The sequence below is a fragment of the Mesoplodon mirus genome (genome assembly GCF_964341445.2).
Source record: "Mesoplodon mirus genome assembly, chromosome: 12".
Lineage (NCBI taxonomy): Eukaryota > Metazoa > Chordata > Mammalia > Artiodactyla > Ziphiidae > Mesoplodon > Mesoplodon mirus.
Genome location: NC_138988.1, coordinates 105,478,495 through 105,506,032, shown reverse-complemented (window position 1 = coordinate 105,506,032; position 27,538 = coordinate 105,478,495). Strand labels below are relative to the sequence as shown.

Below are 27,538 nucleotides of genomic sequence, written 5' to 3'. Positions count from 1 at the left end.
GCGCGGGAGGGAGGAAGTCCGAGAGACAGAGCGAGCCGCGCTCCTGAGGGGAGACGTCGGGCTCGTCCCCGGGGTCCCGGCCGCGGTCCCCGCTCGCTCGCGCAGCCGCCCGGCGCCCGGCCGCTCCGGCTCCGCGGCCCGGAGGCCGCCGCGCAGGCCGGGCCCGAGGCCCGGGGAGGGATGCGCGGGGCGTCGCCTCCGGCCCGCGGCCGCCGCCAGAAGCCCCGGCGGAGCTGAGGGAGGCGACGGCGGAGCGCTGGCTCGGAGCGGCCGCGGCTGCAGCCCGGGCGGCGGGCTAGGGCGCCCGCCGGGCCTCTGGGTCGACCGCGCTCCCGCGCCTTCGCGCCCGGCCCCGGGCGCGCCCCCGCCGCCGGGTCCCGCTCCCGGGCCCCCGATGACCTCCGAGGGCGGGCCGCCGCCGGCCCCGCTCCGCCGCGCCCGCAGCCCGGGCCCCGGCGCGCTCCAGGCCGCCCTGATGAGCCCGCCGCCCGCCGCCGCCGCCGCCGCCGCCCTGGAGGCCGCCTCGTCTTCGTCGTCGTCCGCCTCCTCCTCCGGCGCGGCCGGCGCGGCCCCGAACGCCTGCAAGAGCGCGGGCGGCGGTGGGGGCGCGGGCGGCGGCGGCGCGGGCGCCAAGAAGGCGAGCTCGGGGCTGCGGCGGCCCGAGAAGCCGCCCTACTCGTACATCGCGCTCATCGTCATGGCCATCCAGAGCTCGCCCGCCAAGCGCCTGACGCTCAGCGAGATCTACCAGTTCCTGCAGGCGCGCTTCCCCTTCTTCCGCGGCGCCTACCAGGGCTGGAAGAACTCCGTGCGCCACAACCTCTCGCTCAATGAGTGCTTCATCAAGCTGCCCAAGGGCCTCGGGCGGCCGGGCAAGGGCCACTACTGGACCATCGACCCGGCCAGCGAGTTCATGTTCGAGGAGGGCTCGTTCCGCCGCCGGCCGCGCGGCTTCAGGCGGAAGTGCCAGGCGCTCAAGCCCATGTACCACCGCGTGGTGAGCGGCCTGGGCTTCGGGGCCTCGCTGCTGCCGCAGGGCTTCGACTTCCAGGCGCCCCCATCGGCGCCGCTCGGCTGCCACGGGCAGGGCGGCTACGGCGGCCTCGACATGATGCCCGCGGGCTACGACGCGGGCGCCGGCGCCCCGGGCCACGCGCACCCGCATCACCACCACCACCACCACGTCCCGCACATGTCGCCCAACCCGGGCTCCACCTACATGGCCAGCTGCCCGGTGCCCGCCGGGCCGGGAGGCGTCGGCGCGGCCGGGGGAGGCGGCGGCGGCGGCGGGGACTACGGCCCGGACAGCAGCAGCAGCCCCGTGCCCTCGTCCCCGGCTGTGGCGAGCGCCATCGAGTGCCACTCGCCCTACACCAGCCCCGCGGCGCACTGGAGCTCGCCCGGCGCCTCGCCTTACCTCAAGCAGCCGCCCGCCCTGACGCCGGGCGGCACCCCCGCGGCCCCGGCCGGCCTGCACACCAGCATGTCCACCTACTCGCTGGAGCAGAGCTACCTGCACCAGAACGCCCGCGAGGACCTCCCAGGTAACAAGGGGCCTGGCCCGCCGGCGCTGTCGCCTCTAGGCCTCCCCGCTCTGGGTGGCCGAGGCCCAGGGGGAGCTGGCACCCTATGGGGGGTGGGGTCGGGGTCACTGGGCCTTCCCCGACAGGCTTGGCCCCTGCCGGGCCTCCAGAATTTTCACCCCTAGGAGGATGGAGTCAAGTGCCTGCGTCCTCGGGCTCTCCGAGTGTCCTCACGGACTGCAGGGCTCAAATCTCAGGCCTGACTTAGCTGAGGGAGAAGACTTGTGGCCTTAGGGGACCTTGGCCAAGGCACTGTGGCTGCTTTCTTGTGTCTTTTTTTCAAATTGGTTTTGCTGTGCTTTCACCCAAAAGTACATGTCCAGAAGGGTACCTGCCGTGTGCGTGGGGAGGCGCTCCGCTGGGCGAGGGTTGAGAGGAGGGGAAATGAGGGAGGGACGCCAGGAGAGCAGAGGGCTTCCAGGACCCCGCACAAAAGGGGAATATTGCCAGGGAGGAGAGGCGCCAAGCGGTGGAGGACTCTCCTGCCTCCCCCCACGGTGGACCCAAGTTGATGACACATGGGTCCGGCCTAGGCCAGCAGGACCTGGGGCCCGCAGCGAGGCTCCCCTGAGAAACGCCTGCCCCTTGGGCGCCCCGTGTCGTGTTGATGGTGTAAATTGTGTTGGTTGCAGATTATGAACATTTATTGACTCGCCCAAGGCGGTGAAAGGTGGGAGGGGACAGAGGGGGGTGGAGGAGGGAATTTGAATATTTAGCCAGGTTTATGGGGACGGTGGAGATAAACCCTTACATTAACCCCTCGGAGGCAGGCTGGTCTGCCCGGCAAGCGGGGGCTCTAGCTGACACTCACCCGCCCCGATTAGAAAAGGGTTCGCAGGTCGACGACACCTACATGACCTGTTCGTGCATCGGTGTGGGGCAGAGCGTCAGGGAGAAAGGAAGTCCAGAAATGGGCGAAAGATGTTGGTTCCCTGGACGGTGAAATTTCCCAAATAGGCCTTTTAAATGCGGGTCTCAGAGGTTAACTAAACAAAGACAGTCTGGGCAGGACCACACCGGAGAGGATTTTAGCCTGACTTAACCCACTGAGAGCGGAGTCTTGTTCAGTTTTATGGGAATTTCAACAAGTAACCAACACAGACGACCCTCCCCTCTTATTGTTTTTTTATCCCCCTGGGATGGGCTGTCAATCACCTCTGAGCCCTGGCGGCGCGCTCTGCGCTCTCCCGCCCACCCGCTCCCCTCCCGGCTCCCCGCTCCGCGCTCCCGCCGCCCTGCTCAGCCGCAACCCGGACTCCGAGGCGGGCCCGTGAAACTTCCGCGGCTGCCGTGAAACACTTCCCTCAACGTTCAGAATCGCGCAGAAAGAGCCTTCTGACCGTTCTGTGAGGCCGCCCTCGCCCCACGCCACACACCGGGCGCACGCACGGGTCCCAGAAGCGCGGGGACCCGGGAGCACGACTCTGTCTAGAGGAGAAGGGACACTGCCTCGCTGTCCCCCCGGGAGCTCGCGCGCCCTCCGGGCCGAGTCTGGGAGCCCCGAGGAGGCCATGGCCCGGCCGGGATGCTCTGCTTCTCCCCACCCCCCAGCCGTGCTCTGGCTCCCGCCCCCTCGAACGCTCTTCCCCGCGGGGCTAGCTGGCGTCTCCCAGGCCGGGCCGCGGCCGACCGAGAGCCCAGGGCCCCTCGAGGAGCGGGGAGGCCAAGGAGGTGCCCCGAGCGCGCGCTCCCAGCACTACGCCCGGGCGGCCCAGGCCCGCTTGCTCGGGGAGGCCCCTCGGCCTCTCTGCCGCCTGAGAACCTTTCAAGAAGGAGGCGGGCTCTTAGGTCCTTCGATCCCATCAAAGCGCCGGGCCCGCCGGCTAGAGATGCGGGAAGCCGCACCGCGAGGTGCTTTAACGCGGGGGCAAGCGCACCTGAGCGGCAGCGACGGCTTACGTCGGGGCGCGCGTTTGGCCACAGTCGGTGTTGCCGGGCGCTGATCGCGGGGCCGCCCGGTGGCTCAGCGAGCGCTGGATGAGGCCGGGCGAGGCGCCGCGGGCCGCCGGGTAAGGTCTTCGCGCGCGCAGAACAACCCGGCCCTGCACCCGCGTGGGCGGGCGGTCCCCGCCGCGCACACGAGACTAGAAAGGCCTCGGGGAAAAGGGCGCAGCCCAGCCCGGCCCCGAGAGAGGCCCGGGCCAGGAGAAGCGCGGGGCCCAGCGAGCCGGAAGCCCAGCCAACTGCGCCCCCGGGCCGGAGGCGCCGAGAAAGCAAAAGCAAAAGTCGGCGCCCGGAGGCCTGGCTCAGGCCCGGGGAGAGGCTGCGGGCCAGCCCGGCTCTCCCAAAGTCTCCCCGCGCGGAAAAGGGGCCGCAGCCGAGCTCTCACCCAAGGGCAGGCGCTGCTTCGAGGGTCCCGCTTCCCTCGAGGCGCGACCCGCAGAGATGCGCGCGTTTGTTCTCGGCCCTTCTCTGGCCGTGGGATTGTTTTCTGTCACCCGCCCTGGCGCGCAGGGCCTGCTCCTAGGAGCCGGCTTGTTGGTTGGGAAATAAGGCAGGGGGGCTGGAAACCAGAAGCGAGGGAGACCGTGGTGTTTCGGGGGCAGGGGCTGGGCCTCCGCAACACAGGCTGGAGCCCTGCGGGCAGGGACCGAGCCCAGGGCCTGGGGCCAGGGGCTGTTAGAGCCCCGCCCAGCCTCTGGGAGTAACAGACACCCGGGCACAGAGAGCCTGGCTTCGCGGGGACTGTGCTCTGCGGCCCCGTGGAAACCAAAGGAGACCCCAAACCGGGATTCCAGAGTCGTCCTGTGGCCTACAGTTTGAAACTCTGAGAAGCTTCTGGGGCCGGGTTTCCTCTCCCAGTTTTACCGCAATAGGCAAAAAGGCAGGCCAACCCCCTTGGAGTCAAAAGTTGAATTAAGTTTTCAAACATTACGTGCCCTGTCCTCAGCGGAAGAAACGTTTCTGAAAAGTTTTCTTTTCTCCCTCCTTGCAGTGGGGCTGCCCCGGTACCAGCACCACTCCACGCCGGTGTGCGACAGGAAGGACTTCGTCCTCAACTTCAACAGCATCTCCTCCTTCCACCCCTCGGCCAGCGGCCCCTACTACCACCACCACCACCAGAGCGTCTGCCAGGACATCAAGCCGTGTGTCATGTGAGCGGAGGGAGGGGCCGGGCCAGGCCCTCTCGCGCCTGGGGCGAGGCTGAGGTGGACTCCCAGAGCAGCGTGGCTGCAAGTAGCACATCAGTCACTTAGCCGGAGTCCCCAGGCCAGGCAGGCATCCTGCGCTGATGTTTGTCTGCCGTTGGCAGAAGGACAGCCCCAAGGTAATGCCCCGAATCCGTGCAGGCTCCCAGAGAAGGGAGAACTGCGCTCCTTAGCCGAGATGGTGAGGACTCACCACGCGGAAAACACAAGCATGGAACTCTGGGGGCTCCCTTGCCTTCAGTAATCAGGGTCTGAAACACGCAGAGGGGCTGTGTGTGTGTGTGTTTCTTTGTCTATGGAAAATGTGTGTGCTTTTCTAAAAGGCAGTGCCGAGCACAAGATTTCAAGAAAGCCTCATCTTGTTGCCTGGCTCAGTGGGAGAGCTGTGTTTTACCAAACACTACCTTTGGATACAGGTGCCAAAGAACATTATCAAGGAAGTATTTAGCAACAATGTGTCTAGTTTAAGAAAGTGGTCTTCAGTATTGTGACAATACAACGTTTTTTACAAGGTTGTTTTCTACCATCATAGTTTAAAGATATTTTTATGACCTTCGTGTATACTCACACTTTGCTTGTATTTTAAAAGGAGGATATATTTGCACTTACGTATACTTTTACAGTTTGCCAAACTATTTTGATGTAAAATTTTTTCAATAAAATGTATATAACAAATAGTTGCTGGGGAATCTCTTTCCTCCACGGGCATCCGCTCGCCAGGTCTCCTCACCAGCGGGCAGTGCAACTCTACACTGGGCGGGCTTTTTTTTCCTAAGTCATGTAATTGACGTGGTGTGGGGTCTGTGCCTTGAGCAGCACAGGCCGGGTTCTGATTGTGGGTCTTCTCAGGAGAGAAAGAGAAGAAGAAACACTTTCTATTATTTCTTTCCTTCACCCTCGCTCTTTCTGGCTAAACAAAAAACAGAAGGTGAAAGGAGCTTAAAAGAAAACCAGGCAAGATAAAGGCTTGAGGAAACCAAGTTGCGTGCCCCCTTTGTTGTCTTTCTTGTGCGCACCACGAGTTCGGCCCTGTGCTCTTCCCTTTCGCCACCAGCACAGGGTGGAGTGACGGGGGGCAGAACATCACCCGGGGGTGCCCTCGGCCCGGCCGGGCTCCGAGCAAGGGGTAGGTGCCCAGTGCAAGGGCCCCGGCTCCTTGGGTGGCCGTCAGATCCCCTCGTCCAGAGGGGGAAGCCCGCGGAGGGTGTGGGCAGTCCCACAGCATCAGGGACAGAAGCAGGACAAGATGTCTGCCGCCCTCCGGTTCCGGCACAGCGGCCGCGGCCCCCACTTGTCTCCCTGTTAGTCACTCTGCTCCCTCCTCTCCCTCGCGAGGGAGTGATGCTTTCCCTCGGGATTCCCTCCGAGCCCTTTCCTTTCTCGCCTGGTTTCCTGAGGCTTCCCAATCACAGATGCTACAGGCAGAGCTGCTGAAGCTCTGGACAAAAAAGAAAGGAAACAGGCCGATGGGCATCTGCCCCGCCTGGTCTGACCAGCCCCGCAGACTCACGGGCAGCCCTGGCAACTATGGACCCGAGAGCGAGCAGAGAGGTTCTCCAGGTCTTGCTTTTGCTTTTGAGAACTCGCCTTCGAGTCTCATTCCCTGCAAGCACGGTCTCTCGGTCAGTCACCAGGAGCGGATACCACTGGGTGGGCGTCTCCCACACTGGGATTCTGTATTCTGAGTTTCAGTCCAAAGACTGTCTCAGTCAAACATCTTGTTTTGAAAAGTCCTAACCATCTGCCTAATCTTTAGGCTTCCTTTCTATATTTTCCAAAATTAAGCAGGGATTTAAACATTTGTTGTGTCCCATTATCACATTTGCAGTTAAATAGGGATTTTTTTTCTTTTATTCGGGGCTACTTGGGGGCTGCTATAAATTATGAAGTCAGTCTCAGAGTTTGCTCTGACCACAGTGCTGTGTTTACATTCCTTCCGAGGCAGCCAGCATGGTCGTAATTTATATCCTAAACACTTGCACGTAACTTGTTTATACAGAGAATGACAGGACCTGGGAGGGAAGGCTGTGGCCGCCGGCCTCGGCGAGCTCAGCGCGCCCCCTAGTGGTGCGAGGAGGCCCCGCGCATGGAGATGCAGGGTCCTTTATCCTATGCAGGAACTTTCCCAAAATGACCTGTTTTGTGGTGCTTTTTCCTACTCCTCCGACATGGGGACGCCAGTCTGCTTTACAGATCCGCACAGGCGGACCTCGGAGATACTGTGGGCTTGGCTTGAGACCACCACAATAAATACTACAATAAAGTGGGTCACACAAATTTTTGGTTTCCCCAGACATATAAAAGTTATGGATACACTATGCTGGAGTCTATTAAGTGTGCAATAGCATTATGTCTAAAAAACCATGTGCAGACCTTAATATTAAAATACTTTACTGCTAAAAAATGCTAAACTTCGTCTGAGCCTTCAGCGAGTCACAGTAGTAATATCAAAGATCCTCATCGCAGATCACCATAATAAATATAACAATAATATAGCTTGAAATATTGCAAGAATTACCAAAATGTGACACAGAGACACAGAGTGAGCAAACGCAATTGGAAAAAAATGATAACTTTTGCATGGCTCTATGCAGGGTCGCCACAAATCTCCACTTTGTAAAAAACGCTCACTATCTGGGAAGCCCACTAAAGTGAAGCCCAGTAAGAAGAGGTGTGCCTGCACTAGGTCCTGGCTGCAGGGGTCCAAGCCACGGTCCCTGATTCTGGTCCCTTTCACACGTGCTCCCCAACAACACATACAAGACCTTTGCATCTGGAGTGGCAGACACAGGTGCGGTGGCCCCAGTATATCGGAATCACCTGGAGGACTAGTGGAGCACAGGCTTCTGGGTCCACCCCTCCACCACCCCATTTCTCATAAGTGCATCTGGGGCGGGGCTCCAGAGTCTGCATTCCCAGTAAGCTCCCAGTTGACGCTGACAGTGTTGGTCCAGGAACCACACTTTGAAAACCACAGGTCCAGGAGGGCAGTTTGAATTATGGATATTTTACAGGTTCAGATGGGTGGGTGTTAAGGCTTGTGCATTCATTAGTTAAGCAAAGATCTGAAAAGGTTTTTCAAAAATAGTTTGTCCACAGAAAAACTATGATGGATTCCTCTGTGATGGATTACTGACCCCTGGGAAACATAAGGCCTAATTTTGAGCCCTGCACCAAGAAGTAGAAACTCCCCATTTTTATTCAAAACAATGATATGTCTTGTTTTATTCTAGTAAACTTTGCAAAGAAAAGTCAGGTGGAATCACTAAAGTCTATCCACCTCGGTACTATGAGTCTGGGTACGTACACAGCAGTGATGTCACAGTTCTCCAGATGGAGGGAGGTGGTGATTGGAGCAGGCGGGAAAAGGAATTCCTTTATTGGTGATAAAATCTTTAGCGGGTGGAACAGAGAGAAAGCGAAGGGCGGCTGCGACCTCAGTGACCCCCAGATACAGATGGGTCAGGCAGGACCCAGGGTGGGGGGGCGGGGAGAGGGAGAGACGGAAAGAGAGAGAGATCTGCAGAGGAGTGTCTGAAAATATCTCAGGAGTTCCCGTCCCGACGTGAGCAGAGAAGCCTTTGAAGCTGGGCTGCCATCCTGTGAGGCCACCGCCATCTCCCCAGGCCTCCAGGGCCAAGGCATTGGTTGTAAAGCCCACGTACTTCTGTTTTCCTTGGCTTCTGCCTGGATTCTGGGGAAGTAAGTGAATTCTCTAGCTGTGCGTGCTCAAATTTTCTGAACTGCTGCAGCAGCGTCCAGAGCATTTGGGGAGAATCATCTCGACTTACATTTTAGAAAGTGGAAGTCTGATTTCTGGGGGAAATCTTCAGGTATTAGATGGAATTAGCGCCTCCTTCCCCAAAGAAAAACCCCTTTGTAGATTCCTGTCTACCTAATTACTGTGCATCATGGTGATTAATTCAAAACAGGCACTGGCTTATTTAGCATGGAAATATATTTTAATATATTTGATCAGAACGGAAATACATTTTACCAAACCTGTCTCCATGAAGCCCTATCTGAGCAAGGACAAACACCCCGGATGCAGACACCGGGCCAGGGAAGGCCACAGCTCACGGACGTCGAGCTTAGTTGGGAAAAAATGAAATTGCTGGAAGTTCTTCTGGAGTTCAGGGCGCCCTGGGTCCGCAGCAATTGTCTCTCGGGTCCCCGGGGGACGCGAGGGTCCCAGGGCTGGACCGCCAGTCCTCTCGGCCGGAGTGTGTGGGAGAGAAGCAGGGGCCCGGGGGCAGCAGGGAGGCTGGTGTCCTCCAGGCATTCCCTCCGGAAGGGCCCCCCCAGCCCAGGAGCTGCTCACAGGCAAAGAGACATGGAGGGCAGCCTTGGCCATGGCCAGGCAGGGACTCTGTCCCCCGACGGCACTACGCCACCCAGAACGGGCGGAGCTCCCCGGAATCACAAGCTGTTCCCATTTTGGTGAGTCTAGGGGGCCTCTGTTTTCCATTTCATCTTCGATCCCCAAAGGCAGCCCTCAGCTACATCACTGGGACTTTGTCCAGGACCTCTTTGTCCACCAGGCGGTGTCCCCTCACTGGGGGCTCCTCTCCCCTGCATGACCCCTGTCACAGGTTTCCCTCACTCCGTCCACCCCAGCAATGACCAAACAGGTAGAAGCAGCAGTAAGTCATGTGGGGTGAGCGGCTGAACCACAGGACGGCCCCTGCTAACGGCTGTTCTTCAAGAAGGAAAAGAACCTCCATCAGGAAAGAATCACTTTACTGGGTTGAAATTCCAGGTGACCAGGCTGGTCTTTGGTCCAGAAGGAGCAAGTCAGTGGCTGTGACTCGGTGATTTGTACACACAGCGGTGGGTCACAGCCCCAGAGCCTGGCAGGGGGACCTGGGGAGCTTTAAAAACCACCCCCAAGTCCCCCCTGGCCAGCAAAGTTGGCTCCCTGGGGGGCCCGGCCTCGGCGGTGCCCAGAAGGCCCCCAGCTGCCTCGGCTGTTCAGGCGGGATTGACAACCGCTAATGAACGCTGTCTTGTTTATGTTTCACAGAAATCCTTTAAGGAAGGCCTTATCGTCACGGGTTTGCAGAAGAGAAAAGGCTGCCCAGCTGTGTTTAGCTGGGGTCCACACCAGTGCCCTGTCTGTAAAGCAAGGGTCCCCCACCCTGGCACACCGCCTGCCACCTGGGCAGCTTCGGCAGATCTGTGCCCAGCCCCCCGCGTGGACACGCAGAATCTCCGATGGGCGGACAGGGCGACACTGGCCCCTGATCCCCGCAGGGAAAGGGGACACTGCCCCGTGGCCGCCAGGTGTAACTTCACAGTAATCAGTTACTGCAGTTCTTCCTGAGTCGGGGTGGGAGAGGCACAGACGGGAGGAGGGGAGGATGGGCAGGGGGTGACACGGGGAAGGAACAGCCAGGAGAGACTGAGGCCCTCGCCCTCCCCTGGGCTGCCTGGGCTGGCAGAACCAGGCTGTGCCGACCCACGGCATCAGTAAGGACGCAGGGTCCCCGGCCCCTGTGCACCAGCAATACTCCAGCAATAGGGGCCAAGTAGGGGATCCCCCCACTGACCAGGAGAGCCAAACAAAGGCTGCCTGGTGCCCAGGCCAGGAGCATCAGAGCCAATGCTTAAAGAGCGCACATGGGCAGACGGGCACACACACATATACATGTAGACGTACAGACGCACCCATAGATACACATGGAGACATATAGACACCTACACAGTCTTCTGTTCAGTTGGGGTCCCAACCCCAAGTACTGAGATGCTGACATTTAATTACACCTGCCATCTTTCCAAATCTCCAAATTGCCCGCAATAGTTTAATAATCACCTTCTGAGGTTTCCTTTTCTAAAGGCAGGAGTTTCCCCCTCCTCTACTTCTAGAAGCATAAAAACAGCCTCTTGTCAATTGTTGCTTTTGCTTTCAAAGGCTAAGCTGAGCCCCCTGCCAAAGGCAAGTCCACAGGCTGGAACCACGGCGCAGGGCAAAGTTGTTTAAGACACGAATGGCACTTAGAGGGGCCCTGGCCGCTCCTCGGAGGGCCGAGGTCCACGTGGGCTCTGCACCGTCCTCCTGGGAGCACTTGGCGTCCCCTGTGGGGATGAGAACAGGTCTGGGCGGGGCGGGGAGACCTCTTTCTTTTGGATGACGCTTCTTCACAGCAGGCCCCAAGCCCCGAGAGGAACCGGGCAGGTGGCGGGCAGGGGGACCTCCGTCTAGGTATGAATCAACCCGTGGACTTCTGACACCAGCTAAAGATGCTGCCCCAGCCTCGGGGGTTCCCTGTAGAGACAGCTGGCCTGCCGACAAACAGAAGCCCCCAGACAGTCCCCTCCCGACAGCAGGACGAAACCCTGTTCCTTTGCCTGCCCTGGAGCTCACTCCTGGAGAAAGTTCACACACTAAGGAAAACATCCCCAGAGGTCTTCAGACGGCCTCTCCCACTGGCGTCCGGGAGGCCCTCCCCCGAGCAGCAGCCTGACTCCCTGCACAGAGAAAGACAGATAGACAGAGCTCACTGGACCCTAGTCCCACTGCTGTGGCATCGCTTACATTGTCTGGGCCTCCGTTGCCTGACCTGGACAACAGGGTACTGGTGCCCGCCTCCAGTGTTGATGATTACAGGGGCTACAGAGCAGCTAGGTCCTGGCACACGGTGCAGAGAGGCAGGGCCTGATACAGGTGCAGAAGGCCCAGCCTTCTCTGTGGGGACAGTCCTGAGAAGGGACAAAGGATGGCTGTGTCCAGTGCCTGCGCAGGGCGGGTTATAAGGCTACTGTCTTAGTTTGCTGGGGCTGCCGTAACAAAGTGCCACGAATCAGGTGGTTTAAACAACAGGAATTTATTTTCTCACAGTCCTGGGCCAGAAGTCCAAAACCAAGATGTTTCGAGGGGCTGGTTCCTCTGAGGCCTCCCCTTGGCTTGTAGACGCCGCCTTCTCCCTGTGTCTTCATGTCATCTTCCCTCTGTGCGTGTCTGTCTCTGTGTCCAGATGTCCTCATGTTATAAGGACCCAAGTCATATTGGATCATGGCCCACCTACGTGCCCTTACTGTGACTTGATTACCTCTGTAGAGACTCCATCTCCCAATAAGGTCACCAGGGGATTAGGACTCCAACGTGACATTGGGGACACAATTCATCCTGTAACAGCTGTAAACCAACCTCACAGCTGAACAGAAACACACTTGATTTCTTACGGTTCCCACCGCCTCCACTGTCCAGGCAGCTCCAGGCTGAGCCAGCTCTCTGAAGGATGCTGAGGGCAGCTGGGCCATCCAAGCGTGGCCTTCCCCTCCATCTACCCGCTGAGTGGCCAGAAGCTAGGTTTTGTTTCCCCTGGGGAGCAGAGTCCCCCCAGCCCTGCCAGCCAGCCTGCATGCTTCGGGCAGAGCCTCCCAGATATGACCCCACCACTCCCTGGGGGCGTGCTAGCCCTGAAGCTGCGTCAGACGCAGGCCCTGCATCCAGGGTCACACCTCCCAAAAGAGAAAGGCTGGGGAAAAGGATCTTTCCCTTTCTGAACTGGGGAAGAGCTAGTGTCATTAGCACAGTGTCATGAAGATGGAGTGTTAGGAAAAGCAGCTGACGGGCCCCAGACGCATGGTCTGTGGTCCTCAAGATAGTCTTTGAGGTTCAAGTTACTAAACCCGTTTCCTAGATGACCACCTTGCTCGCCATTATACCAGGAACTGGGAGGGCTGAACTCCCAACCTGGATCCACACATCTGACTTGGGGGGTCGGCAAAGAATGGGGGAGGGGGGCAGCCACAGGGGAGGGGGCTCACTGGAGGGCAGGCAGGCCCAGCGTGCCAGGGCATCTGGCAATCCACAAGGTTCCCATGGTGCATCAGGGCATGTGCCCAGGAAACTCCAGGGCACAGCCCAGACCGTGCAGACACCCCATTCTCATCACACAAGAAGGAATGGACCCCGAGAGGGCCTCCAGGGCTCCCTGCACCCGGCCCAAGCTCCCGTGAGAACCAGCACACGTCAGCCCCAGACGTCCCACTGTCGGCACGATGGCCGTCTGGGATCTGAGCTGAGCGGGTTCTGACCCAGCCGCAAGCCAGCTTCTCACCCAGCGCCAGGGTATCGGCAGGACTCCCAGGCCTGGTGGGAGGGGAGGTGGGGGCCGGCCCATCTGAAAGCTGCTCCCGGGGAGAGGAGAACCGGCCCCACGTGCGGGGTCTGGCCCAGACTCGCAAGGACTCAGACTCTGCTCCCCACGTTTCCTCTGAGAGCTGCAACGTCCCCACAGGCTCAGGGACGAGACTTTCTCTTGGAGGGACCCCGGGAGGGGGCCCAGCCGATGCCCCCCGGGAACGAGCCCTCCTCCTGCCCGTTCTCCGCCAAAGCCCAGCGGCAGCTCCACCAGCCTCCCTGCCGCCCTTCCAGGACCAGAGCGGAGGCTGAGTCATCGAGGGCTTTAATTTGGAAAACAAGATCACAAAAGCAAGAAAGAAACCGCAGTTCTATTAACAATCACATGCAGAACGAGGTCAAAGTTACAACTTTCATTTTTCTTCCCCAAATTCAGTGCTGGCATCAGATGAGGCTTTTCAGAGTTTCCAAGGGAAGGAGAGGTAATGGCAGGGAAACGCGGAAGGTTTGTTCTGGGACGTTGTTCCCTTTACCATCAAAGCGCAGATGAAAGAGTCAAATCTGATTTAACTGTTGGGGGCAGGACAGGTTTTTAGAACAGATTAGGGTACAGGGATGCTCTCTCAGGCCCTGAGAGACTGAAAGCCAGCGGGTCCTGGTGGGAAAGAGCTCAAGGTGGGAACGAAGCCCTGCAGGCCGCCGGGCTGGCTACCTGGGTCCTGGAGGGAGGGTGTGAGACCGGGACCCTCGTGGAGCCATGCCTTGAAGACCACCCGGTTCTTGCAGTTTTTAACAGCAGCCCCTGACCCTCCGGCAGAAGCCCAGCACGGGGCGGCGGCCGGCTTTGTTGTCCTGCCTTCCTGCCGCCCTCTTCCGCAGGCCGCCTCTGTCACTGCGTTGTTTGATATTTTCAGATCCGGCCTGAGGCAGATGATGGGGCCACAGGAGAATCCTTCAGGGTGTCTTGTTTGGTTTGGAAATATTTAAATGTCTGCTGCATTTCCTCTGAGAGGGGAAGAGCCAGGGCCTGGGGGAGAGCCCTGCCCTCTGGCCTAGCCTGCCCAGCGCCCTCCGCCTGCACCCACCCTTGGCACCCAGGGACACTGCAGCCCGCCCAGACGCCACCCACGACCTCTTTGCAGGCAGCTGACCCAGCTCGTCACTCTTTTTAAGCCAACGTAGCAATCGTTCATGATTACAGAAACCTCCTCGGCTCCTGGAAAAATCACCCCCACGGTATCAAGCTCTGGGGTGAGACACATGTTTTCCATAGATTTTAAATGCTAGTGGTCACTGCAGATGAACAGAGCCTTTGAGAATGAAAAGCGTGTAATTAAGACATAATCTCTCCTGCTTTGTAACATATGAAGCAGTAAATGGCTACGGAGACTGATTCACCTCTCCCCTTCCCCTTGGCACGTGAGTGCCACGCACGCCACGGGAAGCCACAGGTTCTAAGGCCTCGGTGACCGTCACCACGTCCCAGCCCACGGCCAGGCCAATTGCAGCCCAGGGCACGCCCCTCCCGGCTCTGAGATTGACACGAAGGCCCCCGTCCAAGCCCCGTCTGGCTAGACGGACAGAGGGGTGTGGGGGAGCAGGATCTGAGGCTGATTGACTGAGATGGAGCGAAGTAGTGATGGAAGCAGCGGCTGGTGGTGAAGGAGGCCTGGCTGCAGACGCCCGCGGGTCACCACCCCCCGCCCGCCTCAGGAGCAGGCCTGCCTTTGGGGGGAAGCACAGCGTGGTTTTCCCACGTTCTGCCTTTGTCGCGTTAAAGGCTCTTCACTCTGTGCCTCTCCAGGTGGAGGGCATCCCATCATTTCCCGTTTCTCCAGGCGGAGGGGCTACCTGGGCCGTAGCTGATCTCCAAGCCCCTGGCTTCGCCCCCATGGCCCATGCAGAGCCTCTGCACTGAGGTTCATGCCGGAGGCTGTAACCTTAATCTTGCTGTTGATGTCTAAGCAGAAGCCCTCTCTACAAAGCGACGTTCAGGAGAGATTTCCAAGATGTGCAGCTCATCTGGCCCACGTTCCACCCTCCCCACGCCAGCCCACCCGAGAGCTGAGGGCCTGGGAAAGACGCGTTCACACGTGTGGAGTCGCCGCGCTGAGTGGTGCCTGGGCCGAGGGACGCTGCAGGGACGACGCGCTCGGCGGACGGGGGGCGGTTGGTAAGGACAGGACGCGTCCCCCTCCACTGGGCAGCCCGCCAGCACTGCTTTGCTTCTAACCCGTGGACTTGGGATCACACGAGCGGCGGGCACATCTAGCTACGGCCACAGGAAGACTCCCGAGCTGCCCCCCTCTGGCCGCCAGCCCCACTTGGTCTGCCGCTCGCAGGCCCTAGCGCCCTCCCTCCCCCAACTTCCTCTCTCCTGTTAAATTCATCTCTGCAAGCGGCCCCAACCTTTCTTTCTTTGTTTTTTCTCCTTATCTTGGAATGCTTCTGTTTTAATTTTTAGCTTTCTGACTCGTTATCGTATGTTTTAAATCATACTCCAGTTCTTCATGGACACACTCACATCCCGGACGGGCAGGGGGTCCGCTGGTACAGAGAGTGACAACTAAGCCCCTCTGGCCCTGCCCGACCCTCACCCCCAGCAGGCGGTCACAGGGCCAAACTGCACTCGTATAAGCATAAAGGTGTGAATGAATTTTTATGATTTCGGTGTGCACCAAAACTAAGTAGTTTTCTCCAGCTTCCCAGCTGGTTATTTCCTTCTCATTCTCGTGCACTTGCCGATAAGACCTTAGAGGTCTTCCTGAAAAGAGCTATGAGCGTTCTGTAAAAGCACACATATGCCCACAAAATTGCTTTCCTAGCGTGCAGAAGTAGACCGCATCTTTTCTGCCTGAACGGTTACCAGACAGCTCAGATTCAACATCCAGAAAGAGAGCAGAAGCCGTGGAGCCCGCTGCAGGGGAGGTGGGTCCCAGAGAGCCCGGCCAGAGGAGGGGACGTTGGCTGCGGCCTGTCCCTCTCGGCCTGCTAGGATCTGTGGGCCACAGGGAGGATGCTGTATGAGGGAAGCTAGGATTTACACAGTAAGAGGGTGAAGCTTCACATGGACACAGATGCCAGGGGCAGGGTCTGCACCAGCGGGACGAGGAAGGAGAGGACGGGCTGCCCCACCCCCGACGCCCACTCCTCTAGGCAGCAGGCGCTCCGGGTGCAACAAGCATCCGAGTCTGAACACGCCAAGACCTCGGATGACAGCGACCTCGTGGACTCTTGATGAAACGATCCCCCGAGTCCCCACTGACCACCGACATGAGCACCCCATCTCCACGGCAGCCACTGACCACGGACATGAGCACCCCATCTCCATGGCAGCCACTGACCACGGACATGAGCACCCCGTCTCCATGGCAGCCGCTGACATGGACATGAGCACCCCGTCTCCATGGCAGCCACTGACCACAGACATGAGCACCCCGCTCCATGGCAGCCACTGACCACGGACATGAGCACCCCGTCTCCATGGCAGCCGCTGACATGGACATGAGCACCCCGTCTCCATGGCAGCCACTGACCACGGACATAAGCATCCCGTCTCCATGGCAGCCACTGACCACGGACATGAGCACCCCGTCTCCATGGCAGCCGCTGACATGGACATGAGCACCCCGTCTCCATGGCAGCCACTGACCACGGACATGAGCACCCCGTCTCCATGGCAGCCACTGACCACGGACATGAGCACCCCGTCTCCATGGCAGCCGCTGACCACGGACATGAGCACCCCGTCTCCATGGCAGCCACTGATCACGGACATGAGCACCCCGTCTCCATGGCAGCCACTGACCACGGACATGAGCACCCCGTCTCCATGGCAGCCGCTGACCACGGACATGAGCACCCCGTCTCCATGGCAGCCACTGACCACAGACATGAGCACCCCGCTCCACGGCAGCCACTGACCACAGACATGAGCACCCCGTCTCCATGGCAGCCACTGACCACGGACATAAGCATCCCGTCTCCATGGCAGCCACTGACCACGGACATGAGCACCCCGTCTCCATGGCAGCCGCTGACATGGACATGAGCACCCCGTCTCCATGGCAGCCACTGACCACGGACATGAGCACCCCGCTCCACGGCAGCCACTGACCACGGACATGAGCACCCCGTCTCCATGGCAGCCACTGACCACGGACATAAGCATCCCGTCTCCATGGCAACCAGGTTATCGTCATCCCACTCAGCGCTGGCTCACCCTCCTCATTGAAAAGGGAGATGTTTGCCCCAGGGCTGTTGCCACCGCCGCCCACCAAGGCATCGCTGCCTCTGCAAGGCCAGAGCCACAAGGCCGAGGAGCTCAGCTAGCTGACAAAGCAGCCGGGACGCCGTGTGGCTTAAACTCCATCACCTCCTTTCTCTTGTCGTCACTTTTCCAATCTAACAGGTTCACTGTTTCTGGGAGTCCCATGTGACTAGGAGGGGTACACACAGACGAATTCTTAAGTCCATAACTTAAGCTCCTCAAAAAGCTACTGTTTTCACTCATCGTTACAAAATTTTTTGAAACATTAATTAAAGTTTGAAAAAAAGAAAACGAATCACCTAGAACCCACACTTTCAGCGATTTAAACAATGGGCACAGAAGGAACAAGAAGGGGCCGGAGGGACTCAGCAGGAGCCCCGCCCGCAGCAGCCGGTGGTGGATGGGCCACAAATCCAAACTATCATGTAAAATCTCCCACTTTTTTTGTGTGTGTGTGGTACGCGAACCTCTCACTGTTGTGGCCTCTCCCGTTGCGGAGCACAGGCTCCGGACACACAGGTTCGGCGGCCATGGCTCACGGGCCTAGCCGCTCCGCGGCATGTGGGATCTTCCCGGACCGGGGCACGAACCCGTGTCCCCTGCATCGGCAGGTGGACTCTCAACCACTGCGCCACCAGGGAAGCCAACATATTTTTGCAATTTTAATAATCAGAACATATTTGAAGAAATATTCTCCATAATATGAATGGGTCCTAGACCTCCGAACTTATTAAGAGGACATTGAAATAATGATGTATCTAAAGAAAAGATGGGGGTGAATCTCCTCCTCATACGTTTCTACCAGGAAGACACCACTGTCTCATGCATATAATTTAGAACCCATCTTTACCATGAGACGTCTACTTGCAGAATAAGTGCACATGGATGGAGGATGAAACGGAGACCATTCTTGGACAAACAATGAAGTCACGATGACATCATAGGCCAGGACTCCTGGGCCCACACCACTGGAAGAACAGCTTTGAAGGAGCAGTCAGTTATAAGGGAAAAAGTCCCCTTTCAATGCTGCAGCTGAAGGAAGTAAGCTGTGGCTCATGTCGTAAGTGAATATCACCGCGCTGTGTCGCCAAGAGATGTCCGTCTTGACAGTGAGGGGAGGAGATGGCCGAGCCGAGCACAGACAGCAGCGGGTGTCGCCGTGACCTGGAGCCGGGGGTTAGTTTATTCACAGGTCGAGCTCACTCAGGTGCTGGAGTTTATCTGTTCCTGACTCCGTGGCATCTTAGACCCTGGGCATATGGAGACAAGCAGAACTGGTGTGGGCCTCACCCCCATAGAGCACGTGGCCTGATGGAAGCTGTGAAATAAACCCAGTATCCAAACACCTACCTAATTGTAAAAAAGTGATGAGTGCCGCACAGGCATTGGGCAGCCCATGGAAATGCCGTGGGTCCTGCCTGAAAATAAATGGGAAAAACCCAGACAACCAACCACAGGGGCTGTGACTGGCACCCAATTCGCAGCCCAGGACTCTTGCCTGAGGCTATTAAGGCATAAAGGTCCTTCAGGGGAAAACCTGAAAGCTGAAGGTGGAAGTATCATGTGAATATTGAGATGTCATTGAAAGCAATTATACCCAAGACAGAGTTAGGATGCCCCAAACAGATCACACCAAGGAAGATCATTTTTTACAGCAATGACCTTGTACGTGGGGCCACCCTCACCGTCGTAAACCCAAGCTGGACGGGATTTTGTAATTGACTCTGGAGACCGTCCCCCACCCCCAGGATGAGGAAGCCTCTGTCCACCCCCAGACAATTTATGAGGTACCTGCCTTCCATCCTGAGCTTACGATCTACCGTCACCAAACATGACTTGCTATTGAGACAGACAACCTGTAAAACAGGAGCTGAATAAAGATTTGTTTTGTTTCCTGCCATGCAGGCTTGAGTAAGGGATGAAGTGCTAGAGAGTGTGAAGCCGGCAGAGCATCCTCAGGCCGACTCCAGGCACGGGGTCCTCTCTGGATTCCCCTCTGCCTGCGTTACGGGTGGACGTGAGATCAGGCTGTGTGACGCTCACGTCAACTCCGATCGGCAGACAGGTCTCTGGCTCTGTTCCCTCCCTAGGCCGTTCCATTGCCAATCACAATATGGTTCTAGCAAAGGTGCCAGAAAATATGCAGGTTAGTGCTTCTTAGAGTTTCTTCTCAAGATCCGCGGTCCAACCACTGCAGTCGCGGGAAAGCCCGGGCCGAGCCTGTCGACCCTGACGGCCAGCAAGTCCCTCCACGAGGCCCTAGAGGTGTCGGGAGGTGGGAAACATGGACCTTAAGGACCACAGACTTGATGCTCTTAATCCTCATCAGTATGAGGAGAGGAAACAGGTTATTGTGCTGATTAAATACAGGGATTCAGGTCGAGTGGTGCAAACAGTTCCAGGCACATAGTATATGCTCAGTAAGCTCTGCCTGGGTCATAATTCCCTGCTCCCTGTTGGCTGGCAAGTCCTGAACTTTTCTGGCCTTTCCTCATCAAAAGCTAAGGGAGGGGGCCAGGCGGTCTCTGAATGTCTTCCTGGCTCTAAACCTCTAGAACTAGGGGACAAGAGCCTGTCTCAAGGGCTTTCAGACAGAAACCTCTTCTGCGGTTATAGGCCCCACGTAAAGATCTCAATTTCCAGGACAAAATAGGGAGTGTGGCTCCACCGGCCTCGTTTGATGCCAAGATCTGGTGCAACCCCAAGGCTAGTGTGGGATCATAGGTACCTTGGCCAGTGCAGGTGACAGGAAGCACCCCCAGTCCTACCCTCAACAGGACGAAAAGTGAGTAACTCCTAAGTTGTCCCATCTGTGTAGGTAACAGTTTTTATCTTTGTAGTAGTTACCACTGTCAAACACCTGCATGTGCTAAATACCATAGCCGCTGTTGTATAACATTTTCTTTAATCTTCCCAATAACTCTTCAGGTAGACTTGTATTGATAGGAAACAAGGCTCAGAGTGGGCAAGCAACTCGCCCGAGGACACAGGGCTATGACCTCCGCGCCCAGTGGTATGGCTGGAATTACGCCCAAGTCTCTGGGGCTGCAAAAGTCCCTCTCTTTTCCCATCTCAGGCCCCAGATACTTGTTAAATGTTTTCACAGGAGCGACTTTCACTAATGTGCCTGAAACAGCAGCACCTCGACCACAGCCACCGGCGACCCCAGGCAGCAGGTGCAGGGAGGGGGACACTGTGGGCAGTGGTCCGCTCAGAGCAGGTCTCAGTGCAGCAGCGGGGCTCAGCTGGGACGCGAGGCCCTCTAGGGGGTCATCGCCCTAAGCGGTAAACGGAGAGGCCTCGGATGCTGGCTGCACGGGGAGAACAGCCACGTCTCAAACTCCTTCCCCCGGTGGCTTCTCATGGCTGGAAAGACAAGCCTGCCAGTGTCATCCACCCCCAACGCGAAAGGAGCCCCGAGCCCTGGAGGATGGACCACCCCGGAGAAGCCTAATCAGGATCAGGCTTCCCGGCACCGAGGAGGACCAGGCACTCCACGCTGAGAAAGACTCCACCGTGAAAGGCTTTCCCAACCCCCCATGGCCCGAGCAGAAGCTTCGCCACCCCGGGAGCCGGGAGAGGCACTCTGGGGACACCCACCCGCCTGCCCCCCAGCGGGCCTGTCCTCCTCCCTCAAAATCTGTTTCCCTTCCCATCCCCCCTCGAGCCCTGCATCACCCTTCCTCACCCCCCGGCCCGGGTCAACGTGCACTCTGCCGCCGACACCTCAGGACGCGCGGAACACGGGCTGTGTGTGTAGCAGACCCTGCTTCCACCCAGGGGCGGTGTCGACAGCTGGTTTTCACGGATGAGCTGAGTGAGGCTCGGGGGTCCCTGACTTGACCATGGCCACAGAGCAGATGACGGCGGAATCGGGCTTCCAGGTCATGACAGGGGGCCCCACCTGGCTGGAGAATAGATATAAACCTAGGACAAGCTCAGTGATGGAAAGGACCGTCCAAAAGCAAAGATGTGCTCACATGTGGCCCTGAGCTTCTCTGAAATTCCCATGAGGCCAGGCCCCCAGCAGCAGGTAGGATTTGGGAACCAACGGCCGTACGGCCATTTAAGGGTTTCCTTCCGGAAGAGGGTCTGAACTCTTCCCCACGCCCGCCAGCTCACACTGAGCCTCAGTTTCCTCATCTTCAAAATTGGCACAATCATCGCTCCTTTGGGGGTGTTTGTGTGTGTGTTTGTTGGTGTGTTTTCACGTGAAAACCTCCATGGCAGAGCCAGGCAGCTGGCGTGAAATACACGCCCACTGAAAAGGCGTTCAGTAAGACCGTTACTGAGATCATTCACCTACCGCTCGAAGAGCACAGCCCAGTAGCTGTTAGGATATTCACAGAGTTGTGCAACCATCACCACAACAGACTTTAGAGCATTGTCATCACCCCCAAAGAGAACCTCTGTACCCCTCAGCCCTCACTCCCATTCTGTCCCAACACCCCTACCCCAGCCCGAGGCAACCACTAATCCACCTCCTATCTCTGGGTTTGTCTAGTCCGGACCATTTCCTGAAAATGGGATCGTACAGTATATGTCTTCTTCCACTTAGCATCATGTTTTCAAGATTCATCCATGTTGTCTCAGTTCATTTTTTATATTGTTGAATCATTTCACTTTATGAATATACTATATATTATTTATCCATTCATCATTTGTTGGGTATTTGGGTTATTCCCATTTATTGGCTATTATGAACAATGCTGCTATGAATATTCACATATAAGATTTTGTGTGGACATATATTTTCCTTTCTTTTGTGTACATATCTAGGAGTGGAATGTCTGCAACATATGGTCACTCTACGTTTAAGCTTTTGAGGAACCACCAAAAGGTTTTCAGAAGAGGCTGCTTCACTTTACATACTCACCAGAGATATATAAGTGTTGCAATTTCTCCACATCCCTGTCAACACTTGTCATTGTCTGTCTTTTCATGTATAGCCATCCTTCTGGATGCGAAGTGGTACCTCATTGTGCTTTTTTTTTTTTTTTTTTTTTGCGGTACACGGGCCTCTCACTGTTGTGGCCTCTCCCGTTGCGGAGCACAGGCTCCGGACGCGCAGGCTCAGCGGCCATGGCTCACGCGCCCGGCCGCTCCGCAGCATGTGGGATCCTCCCGGACCGGGGCACGAACCAGTGTCCCCTGCATCAGCAGGCAGACTCTCAACCACTGCGCCCCCAGGGAAGCCCTCATTGTGCTTTTTATTTGCATTTTTCTGACGGCTAATGATGTTGAGCATCTTCTCATGTGCTTATTGTCCGTTTGTACATCTTCTTTGAGAACCTTCCTTTCTGATCCTTTGTCCATTTTTAATTGAGTTATCTCTTCATTATTAACTTGTTCTTTATATTGGCTATAAGATCCTTATCAGATACACTGTTTCAAAATGTTTTCTCCTGTTCTGTGGGTTGCCTTTTCACTTTCTTAGAGGTATCATTTGCAGCACAAATGTTTTTAACTTTAATGAAGCCCAACTCATCAATGTTATCTCTTCTCACTTGTGCTGTGTGCGCTATATCTAAGAAGAGTTTGCCTGACTCCAAAGTCACGAGATGTACACCTATGTTTTCTTCTAAGGGTTTTATAGTTTTAGTCTTATATTTAGGTCTTTGGTTCACTTTTAGTTCATTTTTTATATGGTGTGAACTACAAAGGGGTCCAGCCTTCATTCTTTTGCACAATTTGATAAAAAGACCATCTTTCCCTCATTGACTTGCCTTGGCGCTCTTGTCAACAATCAACTGACCGTAGATGTTGGTCCGGTTTATAGACCTTGAACCCTGTTCCACTGGCCTGTATGTTTGTCCTTATGCCAGCACCACACTGCCTGATAATTATAACTTTGTAGTAAATTTGAAATCAGGAAGTATGAATTCTCCAACTTTGTTCTTCTTTTTCAAGCATGTTTAACCACCCCGAGTCAGTCCTTGCATTTCCATATGAGTTTTACGATCAGCTTGTCAATTTCTGTAACAAAGCCAGCTGCAATTTTGATAGGGATTGCATTGAATCTGCAGATCAATTTGGGTAGTATTGCCATCTTATCAATATTAAATCTTCTAATCCATAAACATGGGATGTCTTTCCATTGATTTAGGTCTTCCTCGATCTCTTTTACCCGTGTTTCGTGGTTTTCAGAGGATAAGTCTTACATTCTTTTGTTAAATTTATTCCTAAATTCTTTTGGATGTGAAAATCTGAATTCTTGTAAATGAAATTGTTTTATTAATCTCATTTTCAGATTGTTAATTTCTAGTGCATAGAAATATAATTGATTTTGCATATTGCTCTTGTACCCTGCAATCTTGCTTGAATTTCAGCTGAAAAAAGGCCAAAGGAAAGTAGACTATGATACCAGGAGGCTGAGGGGCAACAGCCCCTTTTTATCGAAGACAGAAGGGCTACTGGGAGAAATCACTCAGATTCCTGCACCGAGGCAGCCCTGCTTCCACAGAAGAGTTAGGAAATGTGTTTGCTTGTTTATTCATTAAACAGCTATTTACTGAGGACCTTCTATGAGCCAGTCTGCCTGGGTTTAAATGCCAGGTCTGCCACTGGGCAGAGCTGCCCTGCCCATGGCTCAGCTCCCCTCCTATAAAACATGGGGACTAGCCCCTGGAATAACGGTAAGACCTTTGTGAGGGGTAAACGAAGGCCCTAGACAGTGCCTGCCTTTGCAGATCTTAGCTCGTGTTTTTATTATGCCCAGACACTAGACTCAAAAGTGAACAAAGACAACGTTCCTGCACTCACGGAGCTTATATTTTAATGGCAGGGATGGGTGAGCAGGAAGGGAAACAGACAAAGAGATAGAGCAACAAAGATGTCCAGTGGTGACAAATGCAGTGAAGAAGAGTAAAGCGTGGGGAGAGGGGGAGACACCTCAGGTGGGGCAGGTTGGACCTCCCAGGTGAAGGACGTAGCAGTAGGGACCTGGAAAGGGCAAGGGAGCCAGTCCAGAGCAGGACATTCCAGAGGAAGTGACAGTCGGTGCAAAGCCCTTGAGCAGGGACGGGATGCCATGGGGCGGGGTCTGAGGTGTCCTGGGTGCAGAGGTGGGACAGGGAACAGCCGGGCCAGGGCGAAGGTGTGAGGGAGTGCGGCCAAGGGCCCCATGGGGCAGGAAGGAAGTCCACCTCCTCACACAGGGCTCCCCACTAGGGAGATGGACCGGCCATCTCGCTGGGTGATGGACCACAGCGAAAGGACGGCAGCTGTGCAGTGTTTCCCACAGCCCTGGAGATGGCCCAGCTCTGGCTCCCAAGGCTGTGCTTGGCAGGTGGCCGGCCAGGCAGGCCTAAGGCCGCACTCAGGCTTGGTGCCCTGTGCTGGGCCCCCTCCTCGCCAGCTCTCGTGACGGGTCTGTCTAAGCCAGGGCTTCCTTCCGGGGTGGCAGGAGCAGTCAGGTGGGTCCCGGAGGCCTCGTTTTCAACTCTGAACGGCATCACTTGTGTTGCAGTCCATCCATCATCACAGCAAACCCCGGGGCCGGCCGGAGCGAGGATGAGGATGAGGAGAGGCGTCTCTGCAAGAGGCGTGTCGGGCATCAGAGGAGGCTGATGGGACCACTGCCCCCCAAAGCAGAGAGAGCAGATGCGGGTCCGCCCACCTCTTCACCTCGAGACCAATAAGGATGCGTACCTTCTACTGCAGTTCCTGCCAGGGACTTCTTTTCAGCTTTTTCCGGATCAAGAAGGCACGCCTTGGCCAGGGCTCCTTGAAGAACCAGCGTTTTCCTAAACCCAGTCTCTCCTTTAGAGGTTTTGACATCTTGCATTCTGCTCTTTTCCCCCTGAGCCTGGTGACCTGGGCAGTGCCATCAAGTGATTCTGAATGCTTGGGCTGAAGTGTGGAAAGGTCCTCACTGCAGGCGGGCATCAGGGCCAAGTGATTTCTGGAAGGTTCTGCACTGAGACCTGGCCTGGTCCTGACCACCGTCCAGCGCTAGTGCCCGCAGGCAGTGGGGTTACATTTAATCGGTAGATTCCAAATTAGAATACGGAGGTCAGGGCTAGAATTTTAATTTAGAGACTGAAATTAGGCTCTAAATTAGTGGTTGAGGATGTGGGCTCGAGTCTGACCACTCGGCTCAAGTCCCGGTTCTGACACCACTGCCGCCGTGTGACCTGAGGACAGAACTGAACCTCGCTGGGCCTCCGTGTTCTTGCCTGTGAGGTGGGTGTGTAACAGCACCTGCTTCATGGGTGTTTGCACAGGTTAATGACTCAATACGAGGTAAAGCATTGGAACACGCGTGCACACGGCTACATCAGCGCCGGCCGTGACCGTGAACAGTCCTAAAAGGGCAAACGAGCTTCCAGGTCAGACCCTAAGCTTGGGCACTCGGAGATGGTGAATCGGGGTGAGGGGCACAGGGAAGGCATCTGGGCGGTAATAGCTGGACCCAGGCCCATCGCATCTGGGGCGACAAGGGGCAGAACAAAGACTGGATCACGCAGGACAAGGGTGAGCCCCGCTTGTGTGCTGGGCCTTCAAAACCCTCTTAGGACATCACGGCCATTAGTGAAGAGGAGACAAGAGAAGTGACGAAGGCGGATCCCAGCTGAAATGCCCGTTTCCTGGGCATCTTCCCTTCCCTACAGGATGGCCGTGTGCGAGCTGCTGCATTTGTCAAGCCTAGGGGATACACGCGTGTGTCACACTGTTAGGGACCCTATAGCCACTGACCTCGTGTGCCCAGGGAAGGGCAGGTGGTGTGTGATCCCAAAGCTTCAAAGCTAAGCGAGCCGACCTGTGTGAACCCACCTCACTCCGCACCTCATTACCTGCTCCGCTCCTTTATATAAGGAAACAAACAAACTCACATAGTTTTAATTGTACACAAGTCGTTGTTATTTTTAGGGCTATGTTTCTTCAAACGGCTGTAGATATAAGATCAGCTTTTCTCTTCTGGGCCAAAACACTGGTTCTACTACAGTTAAAGCAAAATAGAGGTCTTTCGTGTGGGAACGAGATAAACCCACTGTGTTTCTTCCAGCCAGGTCCGCTCTTCAGAGCATGTTCATCTGAAGTCCTGCTATCTCTGACTTAATTATGCAATGTGTCTCTACCTTTTAAACAGCTACGGAATAGATCTGTGGAAAACTGGCTGGAATCACCCACCCCTGGGCACAGGCGTCCTCGGGGGGCAGGGGGACCACGATGGGGAGCTTTTCTCTGCCCACGTGACCAAGACCCACGGCCCTTGCTTGCATCAACCTCAGAACGTAAGAGTGGCTGTGGTTCTTGGCATAGAACCCACCCCAAAGGGATTCTCTGCTCCTGGGACAGCGGGCAGCACGCCTCTGGCCCCGACCTGTCCCCACATCGCCCTTCCTCTCAGAACCCGCCAAGAGACAGCCCTGACCACTCTAGTGACAAACGTTCTGGAAACTGTGGAGACCAGAGGACCTGTGCATTTGTCTCCCGCCAGAGTCATTCACCTCAGGACTTGGGGAATTGATGACTGTGTCCCCAAATCCAGCCCCACCTGGTGCTCGGGGACAGCCATGCCCTGCACTCTGGGGGTACCGATGGAACGTTACCTACGTTCTGTCACCGAGACTCTGCACACGCGACTCCCCGTCATCTTCACCTCACGTCTTTCCGCTTAAAGCGCGGAGCTTCAGCACGTCTAAGGCTGCACGACGGGTGAGAGGCAGGGCCAGGGCTGCAAGGCCTTGGAGCGTTTAGGAAACGTTAGGAAGAAGTGGCTCCGAGTCCCCGGCAGGTAAAGGGATGGCCTGTTGTGGGGAGATGCTCCTCCCCCACCCCCAGCATCTTCAGGAGCACAGGCAGCTGCCTGGCTCCCGCTGGATGGTGCCCTCTCCGCCCATCTCCACCGGAGCCCAGTGTCATGGGCTCAGACCCCCCTTCAGGAGAGAAATTCCAAGAAATCGAGGCCAGGGCTGCATATCCAGGTACAAAATTCCTACTCACCTGTGTGTGGTCACACACAGCTCACGGAATCACCTGTTCTATATGCTGCACAGATAGGAGAAGACGTCCTTTAAAATGACAGATTTGAACTTGGAACTTAAGAAGGACACTATTATACCCCGACTTCCCACTATCCTTATGGACAAAGCCAGCAGAGTTTATGCCAGCATGCCTATTTTAATGACGCATCATAATGTTATTTTAAATAATTTAAATTTTATTTTAAATAATTTCATTTTAAATAATGTGTTGCTTGGTGTCTTCTCTGGGTGCTCATATACGAAGAATCAGATGCCGAGATAGAGTCCGCTGAGAGCAAGGGCACTGTGCAAGGCAGGGCCCTGCCAGGCACACTGCAGGGCCTCTCCCTCTGGACACGCTCTCCGCCCCGTGAGGGGCTTCCTGAATCCCAAGGAGAGCAGCTGGGATCATTCCAGAAACATCTATCATTCCAGAAATGCTATTTCTTCCCCACAGAAGTATTGTAGTGAGGGAAGAAAAC

At 56.3% G+C, this 27,538-nt stretch overlaps 1 protein-coding gene across 1 annotated transcript; it reads left to right on the top strand.

The window, feature by feature from the left end:
- The first annotated feature begins 290 nt into the window (after nucleotides 1–290).
- FOXF2 (forkhead box F2) lies at nucleotides 291–5,400 on the top strand. The gene is made up of 2 exons (XM_082638718.1): nucleotides 291–1,544; nucleotides 4,519–5,400. Exons 1-2 carry the CDS (start codon nucleotides 395–397, stop codon nucleotides 4,680–4,682), a joined length of 1,314 nt encoding a protein of 437 aa, XP_082494844.1. The 5' UTR covers nucleotides 291–394; the 3' UTR covers nucleotides 4,683–5,400.
- The last annotated feature ends 22,138 nt before the right edge of the window (nucleotides 5,401–27,538 follow it).

Coding starts and splice junctions, on each gene's coding strand:
- FOXF2 (XM_082638718.1), top strand. CDS start 395: ATGACCTCCGAGGGCGGGCCGCCGCCGGCCCCGCTCCGCCGCGCCCGC. Junction 1,545..4,518: donor CGCCCGCGAGGACCTCCCAG/GTAACAAGGGGC, acceptor CCCTCCTTGCAG/TGGGGCTGCCCCGGTACCAG.